We start from the raw sequence: 23,076 nt of genomic DNA on the forward strand, positions 1-23,076 counted from the left end.
CCCATATGCTTTCAATTATCGCGCCCATGTCTGGGCACGATAATTGAAACCATATGGCAGGAAGTGCGCGTAATAGACACCAAAAGGCCAGGGGCAGAGCTATGCGCCCGCCTCTGGCCTATTGGTGTCTTATCTTACAAAACAGCCAGCAGTGAAAGGCCAATAGCAGGCCGCAAATTGAAAATCACATGCACGAGCGTGTGAAATTTAATGGTCCATTTACAAAATTCTACCAAAAGGACTCTCGCAGTGTATCGCTAGGCGCGAGACCTAAAAATTAGCCCAATCGATGGGGTTGTGGAGAGTACCGGATTTCTGCCCAGAAAAATCAGCAAATTGAATAGCAATGAGAGAGTGTGAATAAGTGTCCTGTCAAGTAGACCTGGCACTGATGGATGGGAAGGGTCTGCGCCTACTCTTTCAAGACTGCGCCGAAGGTGTGTTTTAACAGACCCCGAAAGAGAAAGTTGTGTAACAGAACAAGGCGGAGAGTCGGAGGGTGTCTACTGGCATGCCTGCACCCGAACAGTAAACAGAGGCTCCGGTTACCCTGGCAGGCTTTTTCGGAGGAGAGTTTATTGATGGTGCAGTGCTTTACCATAGCTGCCTAGTTTCCCAGGCCAAATGCCCCTTGGTTCGGCCCCCCACTCCCCAGGGGGAGGGGGATAGTGGCTGGACCGGGGGCCTCAATGGAGAGCTACACGGACGGACGAGGAACAGGAGGTCTGTGGGGTGAGGTGCGCGTTCTTTCATTTTAGCTAGTGACCCACCAGGAGATTGGGGTCGGGTTGTGGGTCACAATAAGTGGTGTTGAGGGAACGCAGGGGTTTGGGCCCCAGATGGTGGCAGTGACCAGTGGAGGGGTAGGGGCCGCGCAAGTGGGGCATCGCTGGGAGGGTTGCATCTCTGCTTTTTTGACCGAGTGTGGAGACGGGAGTCAGGATAGAGGATTCTAATTGGGGTTTGGACGGAGGAAGAGGCGCGCCAGGGGGAGCGGTGGGGGGAGGGTGGGGGACAGTGGTTTTAGCAGCTAAGGAAGAGGTGGCGAGGGACTGGTTCTAGGGTTAAATGGGGCAATGCCGTCCAAGGGAGAAATTAAAAAATTCTAGATGGGAGAACAGGGTGGGTGCTGGCTATGGTTCAGTGGGCGGTACCTCGAGTGGGTGCGGTGCGGGACCATTCTGACAATACACTGAGTACTTTGAGGTTACAAGCATAAGCAGAATACAGTCTGGATGTGGACATAGCTGCCGGGGTTTTTTTGGTTTGCTAGCTGTGACAGGTTCGGTGGGGTGGTGAGTGAGGTTTTGGGCTGCCGGGAGTGCCGCTGTCCGGGGGGGCAGTGAGGAGAAGCACTCATAGGTGTCGGAGGTTGCACCCATTTGGGCGGCGGGGGGCTCTGAGGGAGACAGGGAGCTGCTGCAGGTCACCGGAGATGGAGGGCTTCTGGCCTGGGGATTGTGGACGGGTTGTGGTTTTGGGAGTGTGCGGGGCATCATTGGACAGTCGTGTGCTTTCAACAGAAGGGTTGCCCCCCCGGTGAAGGATTGCTGGGGGAGCGGGTATTTGTTGGCGCCATGGGTCTGGCGAGGTCGCAGCACAACTGGGGTGGGAGGGAGAAGGGGCGTGCAAGCGGGAGCGGTGGGGGGGCACTGGCTTGGGCGCCTAGGGAAGAGGCAGCGTTTGGTTTGGTCACGGGGTGAGAGGAGGGAAGGGGCCATCCGAGGAAGGGAATTTCTCAGATGGGGAGAGCAGGGAGGGCCAGCAATGTCCTATGGGGCTGTCGGGCGAGTTGGGTCGGTGCGGGGTGGGCGGGGGCTGCTCCGTCAGGCACTGCAGGGGGCGCAGAATATGTGTGACTTATGGTGGTATGGGGAGAGGGGCAACAGGAGGAGTGGGTAAAGTTGGGCAAGGGTGGCATGCAGTTCCGCGATGGGGTGCTGCTGGGACTGAGTGTCGCTTTTCGGACCATGCATCGGAGAGCATGGAGGATTGCTAGCAAGGATGATTGCGCCCCCCCCTCCTGTGTTTGCTGGGGTTAAGTGGTGTGACGGGTATCAATGGAGACAAGGATACAAATATTTCCAAAACAGTTCTGTAGTTGCGAAGTAGAATTGTGGATTAGTTGTTTGCCAACTAATGTCTTTCGACTGTGTTGACGATCCAGGTCCTCACATCGGCGTCAGGAGCCTCAAGAGAGGACAGAGTCACAGGGGAGTTAAGAGTTGACAGTCTACTGCACGGTGACCGGGATAGGCCGTTTTATTATACCACATCTGCGGTCGGCATCGGGGTGTGTGGAAATCAGCATTTAAGATACAAGAGAACAGACATGAAATGACCCAAGCATTCTTATCAACAAGGGCTCGCTGTGACATATAGTTTTCTCTTTTACAGACGGCCCACTTGATGGGCTTGTCTGCCTTCCTTCTGCTGCAACATGTTTGTTATCTTTATGGGGCCATGTGTTTGGCCCATAAAGATAAAAAAAAACATTTGCAGCAGAAGGAAGGCAGAAAAGCCCATCCAAGTGGGCCGTCTGTAAAAGAGAAAAGTGTACGTCACGAACACCTCTTTCCCAATGGCCTGCCACCGTTTAACATGAACGGTGACGCCGGTCAATGGGAAAGAGGGGACGGGCTTAAAGCCCGCTAGTCAAACATCCTCAAACTCATTATATCTCGCCAGCGAGACTGCGCATACGCAGCCATCGCAGGCGAAACCTAAAAACACATGACCAGTGGTTGGATTCTGTCCTTTCATCTTGCAAAACACATTCCCATATTTTTGTGCAGCACTTATTACGGCTGACAGTGTTGCTGTTCACCTTCACAGTTTCCTTTAGTTAACCTGTATATGCCCAAATACATGACAGATTTTCTCTGCATCCATTGCACACTGCTATACCGACCGCAGTACAGCTGTCAAAGCTGCGCTGAGATTCACAGTGTTAGAAAACTGGATATTACATTTCTCTAGTAAAAAAGACAGCACACATTACAAAACCTGCAACTGGTAATCACAACACGGTCACTCGTCCAAGCCATTTATTAACTTGGCAACTACATGAAAAAGTGTGACTTAGGTCTTCAATGACTAAAGATGAGCATTGGTGACAACATCAAATCTCGTTCCATTTGTGTTTTTTGCATTTAAATGGATGTAATCACACTTAAAACTATTGCCGGATTTTGAGAGAGCATATGGGGTTGTTAGGAATTCCACTACATGGCATAGATGGTAAAAAGGAGGTACAAATCTACACCTACGTTTGTTAGTATTCAGAAACCTTTACTAGCTTGTTTGCACCCTGATTTGACTGATCAATGTAATGAATGAAGAGGAGAATTTCACAACTACAAATCTAAGCATGGTTTACGAAGGTTAATTGATAAGGGTGCTTGAAGAGCAGAGCAACCTCTACATCAATTGCATGTGGTTTCTGTGGGGTCTGAGAGTTCAAAAGGAATAGGGTGGGCATGAAAAGCCATTAAGAAAAGTTTCTATTATAATACGAATGCCAAAGATTCAATAGGTCCTATTTACTATTTTGTACTAACAATAACCAACTCTCTTCTACATTAGTTGTCTCTCCACCCCAAGTACATACTCATACTGAACAGCATCTGCCTCAGACAATCGAAAATAATGATCTTCCTTCTACGTCCAAATTCCGAGTATAATGATGCATTGGTCTATGGTCTGTAAACTTTTACTTTTTTACAACAAGTCCATCACATCTTTTTCTTTGTGCCTTGTCACCATTCCCATTTTTGCCCACTTTGGCGGGTGGAGTACCACACCACATGATAACAATTGGCTGGCTGTTCCTGGGCCATGTTTTACCAGGTGCACTGGACCCAATTTTAGTACTGTCTCGCAATTCCGCATGAGATTTTGACTGTAACAGCAGTCAAGCCACTAAAGCAAAATTTCATCCCCCAGTTCCTGCCAAGCCTTTTTCTGAGCCCCACAACAAAAAATATTCTTTCCTTTCTCTCCACCAACCTCTCAGACCCCAGCACTCCACCTCCAACCATATGGGATCCACTCCTCCCATTTATCACCTGCTCAAGCAGATGGCAAATGGGAACATTAATTAAACCTCTCGAATTGGGAATACAATGCAGAAGTCTGCACAGTAATTTCCTATCTGCACAGGTATTCTGCATTCTAAAAGGTTTAACTAGTCATAGGTGGAATCCTATGCGGGCATACAGGCTGATAATGATAATTTCGGATACTTGGAATCTCCTCATGGAATTGGACTAGATATGATCCTCTACCATGAATGTTATACGCTCCTCGATTAATCTCAGACTGTATGAAACTCACCTTCATTCCCTTTCTTTCATAGATCTAAGTGTCATTTTTTCGTAATTTTAAAGTAACTGATTTTAGACTGTACAAGCATTTTAATTTAGTACCATGCAACCATTTTAACTTTTATTTGCAGTATACCATTTTTTAGAATGTTTTAATGCAAACACTGATAAAAAGAAATAATATTAAAGAATTCCAAGTGTCCCTTAGACTGTCGTTATTGCCTTTAATGCTGTATCTGTAATTTCTGCACAACTGTATAAAAAGTGCACTAGTTGTACTTTTTTTTTCTTCAAATCTATTTATTCAGTTTCATAGGTAAAACAAATACCCATATCATTGTACACAATATTGCTCCGGGTCAGAGGAATGAAATCAGGTACAGCTCCATGTCACAATATGTGTAGTACAGTAACCAACCAACAAAATCAATAAGGTGCCCTAGTTGTACTTAATATGTATCGAATTTCAAAGTTAAACCAGTTGTGCAATTAGAAACACATTACAAGAAACTATTACAAATAATAATTACTTCTATAATGGAGAATAATTTGGCATCAAACACTAAAATAGCGATCTGTGTTGGAAACCGAGGAAGGGGACGATTTTTACATAAATCGATAGTTGGCTCTAGGAACTTGAGAAGGGGTTTTGTAGTGCAAATCCTTACAACACAAACATTCCCATGAGAAAATGTGACTGCAAATCAACTGTGACAGTCTGCAAGGATATTATACACTCATACCACATACAGCGTAATATGCAAACTCAATATATATCCCCAATGAAAGGTAACCACTGCTGCATACGACTGAGGAATGTTGTGAAATGGCATACATGTGTGGTTTGAGTACTTTAACATGCATCTCAAACCGGCTCCTATTCCTGGAAAAGTGTGTTGACAGTAGTTACATTCCCAGCATCGTTCTGCAACACCACCACGCACTTAAGATTTAGTATAATTTGGTACTACATTTTTTCCAATTTCTCCATTTGTTATTTATTGTAACTTAACTTCTTTTGTCTGCTTGTACTTACTGTTCATTAGTACATCAGCAGATACAATATCTATAGTTGATTGTCAGCTGCAACAGCTTTCCTAGCCCTATAACCTTACAGTTTTTATAAAAATGGTGTTACCTCTAGTGTAGTCCTGCGAGGTCGGTTACAGTAGCTGTAGAGTTCTTCCTGGCCTTGAGCTGAACTGAATTCCATCAACTTTTCCCTTTCCAACTCATTGGTGGAGAAGTAAGATAAAAGTTCGAAGAAGGAGCGGCGAGGTACACAGCCAATATCCAAATAACGTTCAACAAGGTACTGGATCGTACAAGGTTGAGGCAGGTAAATTGGAAGAGATGTGCCTAATAAAGAAACAAGTTAACCAGCAAATATATATTTAGGTATGCTGCCCTTCACTAAATTATGTTTAACAAGACAGGGTGACTACAGCAAATGCATATATCTATCCATAGCATTTTTGTTTCCCCATTTCTAGAGGAGCAATTGGCTAGTCTTTGAGGTTGTAAAACTGTACATAGAGATTATATTCATAAATGTGGTTTTCTGAGAGACAATTGAAAAAAACCTAAATGTAATCACTGCTTTGAAATTTGAGCGGTTTTTATATTTGCAAATGTACATGTTAAAACTAGTCGATCACTAGTACTCTGCAATTAGGTCCTCAATATACATATACTTAATATGTAGAATACTCAAGGTAAAAACACATGTTACGCTGGAGTATAAAGAATAACCACATATGTGCTGTTCTCAAAAGATCCCCACAAAAAGAAGACAATGGGCATGTTTCCTAGTAGGAATGGATCAGCCCTTGTCTTTGCTGCTGCTCTTGCATAGGAGTTTGAAGATGTGTAACCTACATATTCTTAATATGCTGTTGTGAGTGGGATCATTATGTAGCCCCCCCTAAACAATCTTTGCACATCTCTGGTTTCACTCCAATATGATGGTCTGAGCAGCAAGGTGTGTATCCAAATCAGGCAGACAGTGAGAAGTAGGACTCAAACTTTCCTAGTACCCACTACTCTGGACCTTTGACAACGTTAAGGTCCTCAATAACAAATAAAGACTTCAAGTCCAAAGTGGTATTTTGAGGTTTTCTTTATTATTTATTTATTTAAAACACTTGTATAGCGCATCTGTCACCTGGCAGGTATCCTGGCGCTGAGAGCTTACTCCTAAAATGGAAAGAGACGGGAGACTGTTTAGGGATTAGAGGTGAGGGGATTAGGGGAAGAGCCAAGTTTTAATCTTGCTTTCTGAATGGAAGGAGTTGCAGAATTTGGCGGATGTCGACCGGCAAACTGTTCCAAAGTTTAGCAGCGGCCACTCTGAAGGATCTTCCCCCGGTCCTTACCTTGTTAAATCTGGGTACCAACACAAGGCAGGCTGAGGTGGATCGGAGAGTTCTGGTGGGGGTGTACCAGGAAAACATTTTTTGTAGGGATCTGGGGCCCATTCCGTGTAGTGCTTTGAAGACAAGGCAGAGTGCTTTAAAAGCTATTCGCTGCTTCAAAGGGAGCCAATGTAGCTCGGCTAAGGATGCTGTGGCCGAGGATCTCCTGGTCCAACCGAGGGCCAGTTTGGCTGCGGCCGACTGGACTCTTTGGAGTCTGTCCAGTAGAACAGCTGGGGACTCGAGCAGAAGAGCATTACAATAGTCAAGGCGACTAAGGATAGTGCACCTGACTATTAGTGCTCGGGCCTGAGCAGGGAGTAGTGGCATGATTTTGCGTAAAGAACGCAGTAGGGCCGAGCAGGTGGAGACTGTTTTGGTTACCTGCGTTTCCATGCTGAGGTTGTTGTTTAGCATAACCCCCAGATTGCGGACACTAGTGACCGGCTGTGGTTTTTCTGGGTTTTCCGGGGGCCAGAATTCCGTAGGAAATAGGCGAGGAATCCGGCTCCCAGAACAGAACATGACCTCGGTCTTGGAGGAATTGAATTGCAAGGAATTCATGTGCAGCCAGCCGGCTGTGTCTCTTAAGCAGTCATGGAACGATTCCATGGGGATTGAGTCTTCCCCCTCCCAGGAGAGGACAAGCTGGGTGTCGTCCGCGTAGTTTATAGTTTTCAGTCTGTGGGAGTTAATTAGATTGACCAGGGGTTTTAGATAAACGTTAAAAAGGATCGGGCTGATGGACGAGCCCTGGGATACCCCGTAAGGTACTGGGGAAAAGGCGGATTGAAAAGGGGGGAGGGACACAGCCTGTTTCCTATCTCTCAGGTATGAGTGGAACCAGAGCAAGGCGGTGCCGTCGACCCCTGCCTCTCTGAGCCTCTTTAGCAGAATCAGGTTCAGGTTTTAATGTCTTTATTTCGATGATAAAATCATAAAAGACAATTTAGACAAAGTATTTAAAAACAGTTTCAAAGTCTCCACATTATACAAAATCATACTAGAAAGATAATGTCAATATGTTATCAAATATACAGTCAATCTAAAAACCACAATTAAAAAGTTATTAAACCGTTATTGAAACGAAACAAGACATTGGATGTAGCTGATCATAAAAGTTGATTAGACATATACAGGTAAACACTATGCACATTGCACTTTGTGATCAAGAGGCAGTTAAGTTCCTTCTAGCTCTGATTGCCCATGCCCAGCCTAAGTACTTAGCCAAGCATATCACGATAAAATCAGAGGTGTTTGTTTTTAGAGCCCAAATAGCGTCCGAGGATTTTTTACATATCATGCGTTTAAAAATGGGTTTTAACCATTTTAAACGGGGTTCTCTGTATTGAGGACAGGCGAACAAAAAGTGACCCTCAGTTTCCTTACATCCGGGGCAACGACTGCAAAGGTTGGTGGAGCTATTGCCCCAAGATGAGGTAAAGGAATTTAGGGGTAGTGAGCCCACCCGGAATTGGTGGTATAGTTTTTTATCCATTGGCCTGGAGATAAGGTCCCAGTATGCCTCCCGGGCCGGATCCAATTTAAAACTTAAAAAACGCCCCGTCAAGTTTTCAGAACTAGAGGCATGTGCCAAGGGAAGGCGAGTTGAGGCCCAGAATAAACCCTTAAATTCCTTTTTCGAGGGAAAGTTGTTCGTACCTGGCGAGACCCACAGATGGCTCAAGCCCATATCATGCAGGCTCCTTTTCACCGAGCGAAGCCATGGGATTCGCTCCGAACCCCCCATAGCCTTTACCTCGGTTAGCTCCTTTGCAAAGAGAGCCAAATCCTCCGAAGTCCATATGCGCCTCCAAGTGGACACTACTCTGTATCTTGCCATGTCCGATATTGGAAGGCAACCCATGTCGTGGCAAAGTGGGATCTGTGGGGTTGATTGGGGCAGCCCTACCAGATTACGAAGAAACCTACACTGGATCCTATACAAACTCGAGAGGTCCATAAAACCCCATAACTCTGCCCCATAAAGTGTTGCAGCATTAATTTTAACATCATAGATTTGTAGGGCGGGGACAACCCTTTTAGTGATTGATTTCTTTGGCTCACGCAAGAGACAACCAGTCAGTTGGGCAAGTTTTAGCTGTTGGGTCTCTATTTGTGGTTTCCAAGACAGTCGGCAATCCAGAGTGACCCCCAGGTACGTCATCGTATCAACTTGTTCCAGGTTAACCCTGTTAAGTTGTACACTACTACGTATTGGTTTTTTCCTGGAGAAAACCATAAACTTGGTTTTCCCCACATTTATCTGAAGGTCATTCTGTTTACAATATTCCTCAAAGTGATTTAAAGCCAACTGTAAGCCTCCCCTAGTCTTTGAAAGGAGGAGGGTGTCGTCCGCAAAGATCAACATTGGGAATTTAGTCCCCGCCAAGGACGGTGCGTCAGTATTAGTAGACCCGAAGAATTTCACTACCTGATCTATAAAGAGTAAGAAGAGGGTGGGGGCGAGAACGCACCCCTGACGGACTCCCCGTGAAACCGGAAATGAGTCAGTATATTGCCCTTGTAACCCCCATCTTACCCTGGCAAAGTTATCTTCGTGTAGTCTAATAATCATCTCCACCAATTCTCCCGGCATTCCTAGGTCCCTTAGTACATGCCATAATTTTCCCCTCGGCACCAAATCAAAAGCTGATTTCAAATCTATGAAAGCAGCAAAGATGGTGCCACCCCCCAGTATAACGACCTTCCAAAAGATCATGCAGAACCTCAGAACCTGGTCAATGGTACTTATACCAGATCTAAAGCCCGCCTGTAGCGGGGACAGTATTCCTTCTAGTTCAATCCACCCTTGGACCCTCGCCAGGATCATGCGGGCAAAAACTTTCTAAAAGCAGTCAATTAGGCTGATAGGGCGATAGTTCCCTGGGTTTGATCTATCACCCTTTTTGTGTATAGGGAGGATCTCTGCCCCCTTCCAAGTCTTGGGTATATGGGCACCTCTCGCTATAGTGTTAGATATGCTAGTTAAATAGGGTACCCAAAGGCCTAAGTTTAGCTTAAATAGGTCTGCTGGAATTTGATCTAACCCAGGGGCTTTCCCTCTCTTGGTTAGGCCTAATGCAAGCTCCGTTTCCGCTTCTGTAAAGGACATAGTCACGTTGCCAGGGGGTATTGCAGGTAGCAGATTAGATGCAGACGTAGGGTCAACAACTACTGTGCAAAATTGGGAGGAGTAATGATTTATCCAGACTTCCGGGGATACGTTGTTAGACGGGGTACGGAATTCACCGTCTTTTCCGCATTTAACAATGTCCCAGAATTTGGTCTGGTTGTTGGATTTGCTAGCGTCCAAAAGGTCTGCCCAAAAATCATCTTCCCATTCCCTCTTTGCCTCCCATTGAACTCTTTTATACATTTGTCTGGCCTCTTTTACTGCACTTAGGTCTCTGGTTTTAACTTTCTCTATTAGGTGACTATGGGCCTCTCTACATTCTCTATTATACCATTTTGCTCTTGGAGCATTCTGGTGCCCGTTGTTAGACTTACATGGTTTTGAGAGAATAGTTTTAAGCTCAGAGAAGCATTTGTCATGAATGCCCATGATCTTATCTAAATCACCCTGACCCCTCTCAACAACAGCAGACCTCACTTTGTTCAAAGCATTAGTCACCACATTTTCAATGTTGGCCTGTATCATTACATCATTTGATATGATTGACCATTTCAGTCTCCTCCGGTCATTTGATACGGTTACAACCCCTTGCCCCCTTGGATCTGGTTCCGCTAGTCTTTTCATGCCATACATTTTGAGTTTCAGGGACAATGGGTTATGGTCACTTTCCGGACGCATTACAATTTCCATATCAACAATTAGGCTCCAATATTCCATTTTTATGAAGATGTAGTCAATACGACTTTTCCTCGCACCATTGTCAAAAGTGGGATTGGCTCCAATGTCCGATTTGGTGCGTCCGTTTGCGGCCCTTAATCCCCAAGTGAGGCAAAAAGCAGTCCAATTCAGGGCAGCCTCCGTTGCTTTAACTGGTATTTTGTTGGAAAGTTCGGGGATTTTCCAGGTCGCATCTTCTTCAAACCCCCAATTGTCTTCCGGCAAGTACAGTGGTTCAATTGTGCAATTAATATCACCCGCTATTATAATAAATGAGCCTTTATTCCAGCCCGTTAGTAATGTATCTAGGGCACCTATCAGGTTGGGGCAACGGCCGCCAGGGAGGCCTCTAGAGTATATGTTAATAATAAGCATTTCCTGCCCCCCTGCTTCCCTCAGCCTTATAGCCAATATGTCGGGATTATCCACATACAGTTCGGAAACTGAAAAACACCAGGCCTGTTTTACCCAAATGGTCAGTCCCCCTGACGCCCGCCCTTTAGTACCTTTTATAGCTGGTTTGAAAAAATTTGAGAATCCAACCATGTAAGACAGAGATGTGGCCCATGTTTCTTGCAGGAGAACAACCTCATGTTTACCTATGAAGTCCAACCAATCCTCAGAAATCATGCGGGTCTTGACTCCGGCAACATTCCAAGATACCATATGTGAAATTAATGAATTTACCTCTACATGGTTATTGCTAACAATGGGAGGGGAATGGGAGCTCGGTAAGATGACATTTGTTAAACTGGTCACATCTATATTGGAAGTGGAAGCCTCTTCCTCACTTTGCCCCCTCAGCATACTAATGTTGTTATGGAAAAGGGACTGTTGCTCCTTTACTAATTCCGAGGTAGGGTTGAATGGGATGTGCGCTCCCTCCCCCTTCCCTATAGCTGTGTTCGATGACTGGGTCGGTGCACATAGTCAGTCAACCCATTCTAGGTCTGACAGTGCCTCGAAATGGTTGAAGAGAGGAGGGTAGTATTGGGGGTGATGGATTGTGGGCTCCCGGGGCATTCCCCCTTTGAGTTTCCAATGATTGAGGCCCATTTGATTAATTGGGTACGTGTGGGGGTAAAAGTAACCAAGGTGTAAGGTCTGTACATCACCCAAACGGGCAAATCTAGCTTTCCTTTGGATTCTTTCCACCACCCAGGGGTCTCTAAATGAAATTAAAATACAGTCACCTTCCAGATCTTTTTCGCCCTTACCTACCCATTCTACTCTCCTTACATAGAGGATTTCAGTGGGAGATGACGGGGGGAGAGGGCGATGTTTGTTTAGCCAGAAGATGACCTTATTCCGCAGATCCCCTTGTGATTCTTTAATACCCTCTCTTAGGGGGGCCACTCCGGTTAGAACGATGGTATATTGAGACGCTTCAGGAGGTAAGTTAACTCTGGGAGGGTGTCGTGAATTTCTGTTATCTGTCCTCGGATTCCTATCTTGGAGAGTGGTTTTCCTCTCCCTACCCATTATAGATGTCTGTGCTGGAGTGTTATTTGGTTGGTTTACTGCACCATTTGCTGGAGGTTTTTTCCCCTGCGTGTTGTTAGTTGCCACTGGGCGTTTAGCCTTTGGTGTTTCTTTAGTAGGGGCTCTACTTGCAGTAGTCAATGTGGCAGCTGTAGTTTTTGCTCCTATTAGTGGTTTTTTATTAATAATGGTAGAAGATGTCCCTGAAGGACTGGGCTATTTAGAACCCAGCGGTGCCAGGGCACAACACCTGAAACCTTCGTGGGTAACCTGCTCCGGCGTACGAATCACAGAGACACGGGACACTTCCTTGGGCGTCAAAGATTCAAGGTTTATTTACTGCAGGGAACACAGAAGTCACGACAAGCAACACACGTGCAACTTGGGGAGACTGCTTCAAATTGGTTCTGTGGATCGCTCCTTTTATACATAGTTTTCCCATAGATTTACATTGAACACAAAAGTTTATGACCCGGTTCCCACAATCATCCCCCAGAGGGGTCGTTTTGGTCGCTTTCATACACATAAGGTCCGGAACATAAGTGCGGAAACATTTGGCGTTTCCCAACTGTAAAAACCCATCTTCCCATCATTAGTGCATTCCAATCAGCAGTAAAACAGATCGAAGTAGGAACAAGAACAGGTGTAAGGGAAGACGGAGACAGTGGAGAGATCAGAAAGGGTGTAAAAGGGGAGGTATCAGGAAACACGAGATACAGGCATCAAAGGGACGTGCCTAATGAGATGCACGGCTGCAACAATAAGTCCGTGCGGTAAGATGAGCCTCGAGCGGCGCCATCTGCTTTACAGTAGCATCCCCCTCATCATAAAGACACTTACAAAGGACATGTGTCTTCCACAAATATCTTGGGAGTCCCAGGGTCGCGAAGCGGACATCGTCCGTTCGCTGGCTACTTGAGGGCAAGAGACAAAATGGATGCCGTATCTAAGATGGAACCCGTGGGCACAGATAGAAATACCCACGTAACAAACAAACGGCTTAGTTCAGTACAGCGAAACTGCGTACACCCAGTAAACTCGTCATTTGCGGTTCATAGATACCAGACTCGACCATATTCGTGCGAGTCGAAAACATCACTTACAATTGTCACGGAACCTCATCCCTACGGGGATAGTTGTGGTTGACCCCCCTTTTTGGTTAGCACCCCCTATGGGGTTAGGGCCCCTTGTCTTGAAACTAGTAGTCGTTAAGTTTTGCAAGAGGTCCATATTAATATTGACCGCTGCTTCCAGGACATCTATTTTAGCGGACATTATCCTGGTACTTTCTAAGACCGGAAGCAATAAGGTTTTAATCATTGCTTCCATTTTTGCCAACAGGACATCGTCACTACTAAAACATGTTGGGCAAGGATTAGAAGACCCTGAGTGGACCAATGAAGGACAGTACACTATTGGGGGTTCTTGTATGGTCTGGGAATGAGAGGGGCTATTAACATGATCTATTTTAGGTTGTTTTTGTACATTTTCTCCCTGTGGGCTTGAAGCAGGCTTTCTTTTCCGTGAAACCTGGTTGGTAACATGATTGGTAATTACTGGAGGCAAAACGGGCATACTGGGTAAGGTGGGAGCGTATAATTGTGGGGTTCTGGACAAGCTACTCTCAACGTCCTCCGTGTTTTGACTATCCGCTTCTAAACAGGTCAGGTTGTTATCAGATTTCAGTTCCATGTTATCATTGGACGTGGATGTTGGATCTCCGCCCCCATCTACATGAACTATCACTTCGGTCTCTGAAGTAGAGATACAATTAAATGCAGCATTAGTTAAAGGGCTTTTAACACGGGCCAGGGCACCAATAGATGAGCGTTTCCCAGTAACTAAGTCCAGGGACAATCTGTGCTCAACTAGTTCAATTTCTTTTTCTAGTATCCCTGTGGCTCGGGTGATAAAAGCATCGAGGGGGCCTGAGACAACACCCTTAGAGGTTTGAATATGCACTAGGCGCTGTTTGCCCGATCTTAGGGCCATAATTGGAAATTAATAATGGTGCCACAATATAACGCAAAATGTAGTATACAATGTAGCAAGATGATAAAATGTACGGAGAACCAAGGCTCTAAGCCCAACCCAACCTCGTCCGACCCCGGACGGCCACAGACGGTCCCGCCCTTGTCCCGGGCTTCTCCCGGCGCCCTCCCGCGCAGCGGGAATGTTGCCTTTACTTTATGGGAGATCTAAGGACCCCAAGGGGGCGGGGCCGGCAGGGAGAGGAGCCCAGCTGGTAACGGGCGCGCGGGGACTCCTGGTCCGTGGAGTCCTCCGCTCTACCCTCGCAGCCCTGCCGGTCGGAAGAAGCCCTTTGAAGTGTTGCAGCCGCTGTGTTTCCGCGAAGCAGGACCCGCGAAGCGGGTCCGGCGAGGAGGGGCGGTACACAGCGGTCGGAATCAGCGGTAGCAGTGGTAGCAGTTACAGGTTGCCCAGCATTGATCGAAGGAATCCACCTGAGGTAAGGCTCAGCTGCCTTTTGACTTTACCAGCGTTTGGGGGCGGGGCCGGCAGGGAGAGGAGCCCAGTTGGTAACGGGCGTGCGGGGACTCCTGGTCCGTGGAGTCCTCCGCTCTACCCTCGCAGCCCTGCCGGTCGGAAGAAGCCCTTTGAAGTGTTGCAGCCGCTGTGTTTCCGCGAAGCAGGACCCGCGAAGCGGGTCCGGCGAGGAGGGGCGGTACACAGCGGTCGGAATCAGCGGTAGCAGTGGTAGCAGTTACAGGTTGCCCAGCATTGATAGCAGAATCACATGGTTGACCGTATCGAATGCGGCAGACAGGTCCAGTAAGATCAAGGCCACTGCGTGGCCCCTGTCTGCACTATTCGGAAAGTCACAGTCCAGAAGTGACTTTAAACCAGCATCGAACCAGGCACTCTGCCATCAGCTTTAGTGCTAATTCTCAGCAATTCCCATCCCACCTCACTGCTAAAATGTATTTTATGTTTGAATATAAAAAGCTACTTAAAATTAACAAAATATTGAAAATACTGCGCATGAAAATGCAGCAACAACTTTCCAGAATTCCAGCATTAAGATAATAAAAATCACAGCTCTCTTTTCATTTCACTGAGAGATGTTTACTCAGGGTCTACCCTGGTCCAACACTGGACCAAATCACTTCAATGAACATCAGAAGGAGTTCTCACCTCCATGCACTAGGAATATATGTAGGCTTTCACTCTTCTGAACCATTTCGAAGCCTTTAATACCACTGGCTACCAAAACGTTATTTACACATCTTTGGAAGTTTGACACAGCGTCTAGACCATTTCAGAGCATCAGGTGAAATAAAAACACAGAAGATGAACTAAAGAAGCTGAATTTAGGAAATCCAAGTACTTCTGGATGCACAGGAAGGGTATGGATCTACCAACCTCCAATCATTCTTATTCCAGGTTAGGCCTTTATCTGAAAGCAAGACTGAAACATTCAGCCAAGAAGTAAGGCATTCCATAGCCTTGGACTATAGATCCAGAAAGATCTTCTTCTGTGCTTTAGTCTCTCAAAAGGGGTCATGTTTGATCAATTGCAAAGACTGCAGTGTTCCTAAATGGGGCCAGTGGTAAGCTATTATCCAAATGTATACCAAACCTTTGACTCAGTATGTTTTATGCACAATACAAAGAATGTTGAAATCGATCCTGCCAATTAGGGAAGAGGTGTGGCGTAGCGGCCAGGGCGACTGACGCCAGGCGCTGGGGATCACAGTTCGATCCCCGGCACCGGCGGCAGGTCAGCTCGCACCATGCGACTCTGGGCAATAGCTCGCTTAGTCTTCCCGACGTCCCCCAGCGCCGGGATGCCTACGGGTAGCTGTGCACTTTCCAAATACTGGATTTATTTATCCATAGATAGTGGGAAGTTTCAGGAGTTGCTTAGTACGGTTTTGCTGTACAGGTGCAGGCCAATTTCGGTCTGGATTTGCACTCTTTGCAATCTGGTGGTGAGTTTTCTTTGTTTTTTGGAAGGCAGATGTAAACTTCTTCATGTCTATGATGGATGAGGCTGGTGTGCAATGGTTCACATTGCACTGGTTAATTATACTCACTAGGAAAAACGAATCTCATTCTTTTTTCCCCCATCACTACCATTCTGCTGTTTGGTTCAGCCTTATTGACCGTATTTGACATACATGTGGCACCTCTTGCAATAATTCTTGAAGGCTAAACCCTCTATAATATATGAGATGACTGTTAATCAGAGCAAGTGGTGGCGTGCTGCCCTCACGCCCTTAAAAGGTGCAAATAAATCGGCTTTATCTCAATGCCTCTCCTTCTCTACTGTTCCAACGACTACATTACTTCCTCTTCTGAGAAATTCCATTGTTTAATGGTGGAACTTTGGGCTTATATTCAATGCAGCCCTCTATTTGGAGATATCACAAAATGCTGCCTTATTTTAACTCCATTACCCTTTGTTCATCAGACTGGGCTGGGGCACTACAATAATGAGAAATACTATGGAGTTTATAGTGCTCATATCTCTTCCACAAAAAGGTGCAGAGTGAACTCTGAGCACTTATTAAGCAAAGAAAAAAATAGATTTTTCTAACAGTTATTTAGGCCTCTAAGACGAGTTCTTCTGGCATTATCTGTTTACAACAATGCAGGCAAATAACATTCATTGATCATGGTTCCTTTTATTAAGTAATTTGGACTCCTTGAAAGTGGCCCCTACAACTCCATTATCAAAATATAAAAAGGCTGATGTATTAAAATTGTCATACTGTTAAATCTACCTTTTTTAGACTACCGTTAAGTAATTGCTATACATTCAGTGTCTGGTTTATATTGAGACCTAGACTTTCTTAACCCAGATAAATCTCGTTAGGGCCATAGCAGCCTTTAATAAGATTAATTATCAAATACTTATTTACAGAGTTTATAAAGTATTGCATGTTGTAAGGCTTTTGATAAAGTAAATGCTCGAGACAGCTGGTCTGGAAGGGAGAAAGAAGCTGACAGGGCTATGATATATCCCTTGCTGGTGGCCACCAGACAGCCCTGATGCGTCAGCAAGAGCACACAACAAAATATCTCAGATAGGCAAGCCCATGAATGATCCGCACACCAAACGGCAAATCTATTCCACCTTCCAGAGTGGACCCTTTTGTGGAGTAGAGATGAACAGAGAGAATCCCATCGACCACCTCCAGTGATAGCTAGAGGCAGCTCAGGTTCCCTTGCTGAAAAGCCAAGCACGAAAGTGGAGGCTCTGGAGGTTCGATACTGAAGCTTCCACCAACTCCCCTTTACGTGCACCCCCTCGAAGGGGAAATAAGACATCAACTCGGACCATAAACCCGGGTGTTCAGAGAGCTAGCCAGATGATTGGCAACTAGCCAAATCCCATGCCGACACCTAGAACCTACAGCAGACTAGAAACAAATCCTCTAAAGGGCATTACAACACAACTAGGTCAGTAATTGATAGATGGAATGGTGTGAAATATGTCTGATTACAGATTTGGAATGTAAATAAATTTTTAACCCCTTCGATGCTGATGACGAGCTCAGCTCGTCATCAGCCACGGGGGGCGTGTGCGGATGACGAGCTTTTTCTAAAAGCCGCGTAGGGGAAAAATAACCGCCGCAGCGATGCGGTTAAACCCATTCCCATCGCACCATGTATTTATATGCTACCTAAGATACATAAGCCTGCCCCTTTCCCAGCTAGGACCCTGAGGCGGAAGCCGGGGTGTCTAGTCTGCTACTGAAACGCTGTTGTTTTTAAATACTTGCTCATTTGCACATTAGAATTTCATTTTAAAACTCGATCTTTGTTGATTGTTAAAACGCACTAAACAGCGCCTGAAAGGGGAAGACCTCTGTCCCTTTCAGCGCCGCTGCATCACGTGACACGGGGCCACGCCCACCCTCGTAGCCACGCCCACTCCAGGAAGCTCAAAAGCGCTGTGCTTGCCAGAAGCCGGTGTTGACCAGCTAGGACCCTGAGGCGGAAGCCGGGGTGTCTAGTCTGCTACTGAAACGCTGTTGTTTTTAAATACTTGCTCATTTGCACATTAGAATTTCATTTTAAAACTCGATCTTTGTTGATTGTTAAAACGCACTAAACAGCGCCTGAAAGGGGAAGACCTCTGTCCCTTTCAGCGCCGCTGCATCACGTGACACGGGGCCACGCCCACCCTCGTAGCCACGCCCACTCCAGGAAGCTCAAAAGCGCTGTGCTTGCCAGAAGCCGGTGTTGACCAGCTAGGACCCTGAGGCGGAAGCCGGGGTGTCTAGTCTGCTACTGAAACGCTGTTGTTTTTAAATACCTGCTCATTTGCACATTAGAATTTCATTTTAAAACTCGATCTTTGTTGATTGTTAAAACGCACTAATCAGCGCCTGAAAGGGGAAGACCTCTGTCCCTTTCAGCGCCGCTGCATCACGTGACACGGGGCCACGCCCACCCTCGTAGCCACGCCCACTCCTCTCATCTCCTTTTACTATGCTCAGGACCCGACAGCGCAGCGGTCGAGCGCAGCGGGCACACCTTCAGCACGCCGAAGACACGCCAAAGACTAGCCCGTCTGTGCCCGTCCGTGTCAGGACGGGGCACGAGGGCGAGGCTCTCTCTCCAACTGCACCCTCCCGATTGGTAAGAACGTCCTCCGCTTTGAGAGCGCTGCGCCCTACCCCTAAACCGAACTGCTCTCTGTCCAACCTTCACATAGTCGGAACCCATGTGTGCTCCGAGTGTAAACTATCCACTGACGTCCGCAAACCCTACACTGACCCACCTAGGAGACGCAGGAAATGTAAAATCCCACGTAATAATGTTCAGCCAACATACGTATTTTACAGTACAAACTGCAGATCATTGCCCAAGCACAAGCATGAAATATTTAATCTCCTCACTGAAGAATGTCCTAGTGCCATCTTCCTAACCGAGACATGGTTACATGACAGCGCTGGCCCAGACGTTGCTATTGCCCTCCCTGACAATTACGCCATTGCCAGACTCGATAGGGAAAAACAGGTTGGGGGCGGGATAGCCATCATTTTTAACAGAGAATACAAATGTACTTTGGAACCTGTTCTAATTCCAGATTGTGAAGCGGGTCTTTTTAAAATTACCTTGAACCCCAATTTCACTATGTCAGGCCTTCTGATATATCGCCCACCAGGTAACCCCTCTCAATGGGTATCAAACTTCGCAAATCTTATTACCCCCTACTATATGTCATCTAGCAATTTCTCTCTGCTAGGTGACCTTAATCTACACCTGGAAGATCCCACCATCCCCTCATGCTATAATTTTCTGGAAGATCTAGCTGCACTGAATTTATCTATTATCAACTCCAGCCCCACTCATACAGCTGGCCATTTGTTGGACCCCATAATAACTAACGTCAGTGAACTCACGTACATCGCCACCGTACCTTCTGGCTGGTCCGACCATCACCTCATCAGCTTTAGCATCTCTTTTCCACCCTCCCCTAGAGCGAAACAAAATACTACTGCCACTAATCGAAGGAATTGGAAGTCAGTCGACATAGACGCCTTAAATGAGGCACTCAAACTAAACCCTCCTAGCCCAAACTCCAACATGGACCACGTAGCAATTGAGACACAAAATTGGCTAACAAATGCCGCTAATAGCTGTCTGCCTTCTACTCACACCAAAGGGAGTAGACATCGTCCCCCGGCTCCATGGTTTAACGACACCCTTAAAACCGAAAAGTCAAGATGTAAAGTATTAGAACGTAAATGGCGTAAAAAGTACGACCCTTATGCCAAAAAATGCTATCATGAAGCCAGAAACCACTATCACGCGGCATGTACAAAGGCAAGAGCGGCCTTCGTCTCAAAAGCAATCACCGAAGCAACTAACATGCCCAAAACTCTTTTTGCTAAAGTTAAGGAATTGGCGGGCGCACATACTACAGCCGCTGCACCCCCCTTAAGCGCTCAACAATGTCAGGCATTAGCTTGCTTCTTTACTGAGAAAATCGACAAAATTATCTCAGACATCAATACTAAAATATCTAATGCTGATCCTCCCCCTCCGTCTAACCCCAGCCTACCTCAACCCACTGCTGTTGACAAAAACCTGCTGGAAGCCTGGCCGAATCTCTCATTAGAGAATCTCAAAGGAATCCTAAAAACTGTCAAATCCGGTTCCCCTAGGGACCCCATCCCTATTAAAATTATAAAACAATTAGATGACCAGTCCCTGAATATCATTGCCAACCTCTTAAACTTGTCCCTCGACCTCGCCACTGTCCCAGCCTTATGGAAGCACGCCATGGTGACACCCCTCTTGAAAAAGCCTAATGCTAACCCAGAAATACTGGCCAACTATAGGCCTATATCTCTGCTTCCTGCTTTTTCTAAGTGCCTCGAGAGACACGTACATTCCACGCTAGCCACTTTTGCAGAAGAAAACCTCTTACTCCACCCTTCGCAATCTGGTTTCAGGGCTGGATTCTCGACGGAGACCGCCCTGTTAGGTGTCACTGAAAATATCCGACAACGTCTTGACCAAGGCCAAACGGTAGCACTTGTGCTGTTGGATCTAAGTGCGGCGTTCGATACCATCTCCCACGAAACGCTCCTTAGAGAACTACACACAAATGGCATAAGAGGAAAGGCTCTGGAATGGATCAAATCCTTTCTGGCAAACAGAACCTTTCAGATCGCATCAGAACAGGCCGAATCAGACACCTTACCCGCAGCTCATGGAGTGCCACAGGGGTCCATTCTGAGCCCTCTGTTTTTTAATATCTACCTCAGACCACTGGTAGAACTTGTTGAGAAGCTAGGGCTCACGCTCATGAACTACGCTGACGACACCCAAATCATTTTTTCCTTGTCTAATTCTTGTCCCCACTCCCCGTCACTACTCAAGGAAGGATTACTAAAAATACTGAACTGGATGACAGCAAACCAGTTAAAACTGAACGGGGACAAGACGGAAATTCTGATTTTGGGAAAAGACAAAGATCTCTGGAACCCCGCGCATTGGCCAGAACAGATGGGTATTCTTCCTACCCCGGTGTCCCATGCTCGAAATCTGGGTTTTGTACTCGACAACGCCTTATCCATGGATAAGCAGGCCAGCAAAGTTACTGGATTGTGTCTCACCATAACCAGATGGTTGAGGAAAATCCTATGGATGTTGCCTATGTCAACTCAAAAGACCGTAGTCAATGCCCTTATCACATCAAGGCTTGACTACGGCAACATCCTATACTTAGGCGCAAATAAATCTGTCATTGGACGACTACAAGTGGCGCAAAACGCTGCGGTCAGACTCCTGTGTAAGATTCCTAGGAACGCTGGAGTCTCGAACCATCGCCGAGACCTTCACTGGCTCAGGATTGAGAACAGAGTTCGCTTCAAGGCCTTGAACTACATGTTCAAAATAAAAACAGGAGGAGCCCCAAAATACCTCCAATCCCTTGCTTGCCTTTACACACCTAAGAGAAACATCCGGTCCCAGACAGCAGCATGGTTCTGTGTACCAAGGTTCAAACGTGTAAGATCAGGGGGCAGATCTTTTGCCTATCTTGGACCCTCCCTGTGGAACACGCTTCCTCCAAGCATTCGGAAGGAAGATAATTACCATAGCTTTAGAAAGCTTGTAAAGACCTGGCTGTACGAACAATAATCCCTCATAATTTCCCTCCGTTTCTGTCTTTTCGCTTCTAGCTGTGTCTAGGCGCCGGGAAACCCTTCTTGGGTAGCTGTTGCGCCCTATAAATTGACAAAATAAAATAAATAAATAAATAAATTTCCCACCACGCATACCTATTATTTCAGGCATAGGCTCCCCCATGGAACATATATCGAAATACACAGACTCGTTCCTCCAACCGACACAAAAGACCTCTTCAATAAACTTAGGTATATACAGTGTTATGAAGACTTTACTTTTGTCACTTTATATGTGTTTTTATAAACATGTATACCAAAGAGAAATAAGTTTGGAGGCTATTAAACATTTTCTATTTTTCAGGGATGCCAACAATATATGAACATTCTAGCATATTATTAGAAATGGTCAACTATGTGCTTGACAATAATGTCTTTATCCATAATGGGCGGTGCTGACAATAGGACCCCTGGATCCAAAATTTAAAACAAACCCAGGGTGCAAGTCACTACTACATGTATCGAGGTCACATCCCAGATCAATGATTCACGTCATGCTGATTGGGGAACATACTCTTCAGAAAACTTGCAGTGATGACCTAATCTTTAATAAGGAATACAAAATACTAGAGAAAGGATTTTAGCTAGGGGCTATATCAGGGCAGTCTTGGAATATGCTCAAAGGATGCAACCACTATATGTTCTTTACTACGGACTAAACCTAAGAGAATTGATAAGATTACATTTCCTTCTTTCATCACTCCTTACAGCTCAAAGAGTTCGACTTCCCCCATTCATCTCAGAGGCCACTGAAGTCATCTGTGGCGTACCACAAGGATCTTCACTCAGTCCCACCCTCTTCAACGTTTACATGAGCCCTCTCGCCTCCATCGCGCGTCAATACAACCTCAACATCATCTCGTACGCCGACGACACCCAGTTAATCCTTTCCCTCACCAAAGACCCCAACACCGCCAAAACCAATCTTCACGAAGGCATGAAAGAAGTAGCCGATTGGATGAAACATAGCCGCCTAAAACTCAACTCAGACAAACCGAGGTGCTCATCCTAGGATCTTCCCCCTCTGCCTGGGACGACTCATGGTGGCCCTCTGCACTGGGCACAACACCCACCCCCACAGACCATGCACGCAACCTTGGCTTCATCCTAGACTCCTCTCTCTCGATGTCCAGACAAGTCAACGCAGTTTCATCCTCCTGCTTCAACGTACTTCGCATTCTCAAAAAAATCTTCCGCTGGATCCCCCTCGAGACAAGAAAGACTGTCACCCACGCACTGATCACGAGTCGACTGGATTATGGAAACACCCTCTACGCCGGAATCACAGCAAAATTACAGAAAAAACTCCAACGCATCCAAAACGCATCAGC

General features: G+C 46.1%; 1 protein-coding gene across 1 annotated transcript in view; it reads right to left on the reverse strand.

Moving 5' to 3' along the window:
* The window catches only part of NDOR1 (NADPH dependent diflavin oxidoreductase 1), a 232,370-nt gene that overhangs the window by 88,243 nt on the left and 121,051 nt on the right, over nucleotides 1-23,076 (reverse strand). The window contains exon 9 of the mRNA XM_086921240.1: nucleotides 5,464-5,684. Coding sequence (XP_086777366.1) covers nucleotides 5,464-5,684 — 221 coding nt within the window. The remainder of the gene's footprint in view (nucleotides 1-5,463; nucleotides 5,685-23,076) is intronic.

Source organism: Lissotriton vulgaris, chromosome 5 (genome assembly GCF_964263255.1).
Source record: "Lissotriton vulgaris chromosome 5, aLisVul1.2, whole genome shotgun sequence".
In the NCBI taxonomy this organism is placed as follows: Eukaryota; Metazoa; Chordata; class Amphibia; order Caudata; family Salamandridae; genus Lissotriton; species Lissotriton vulgaris.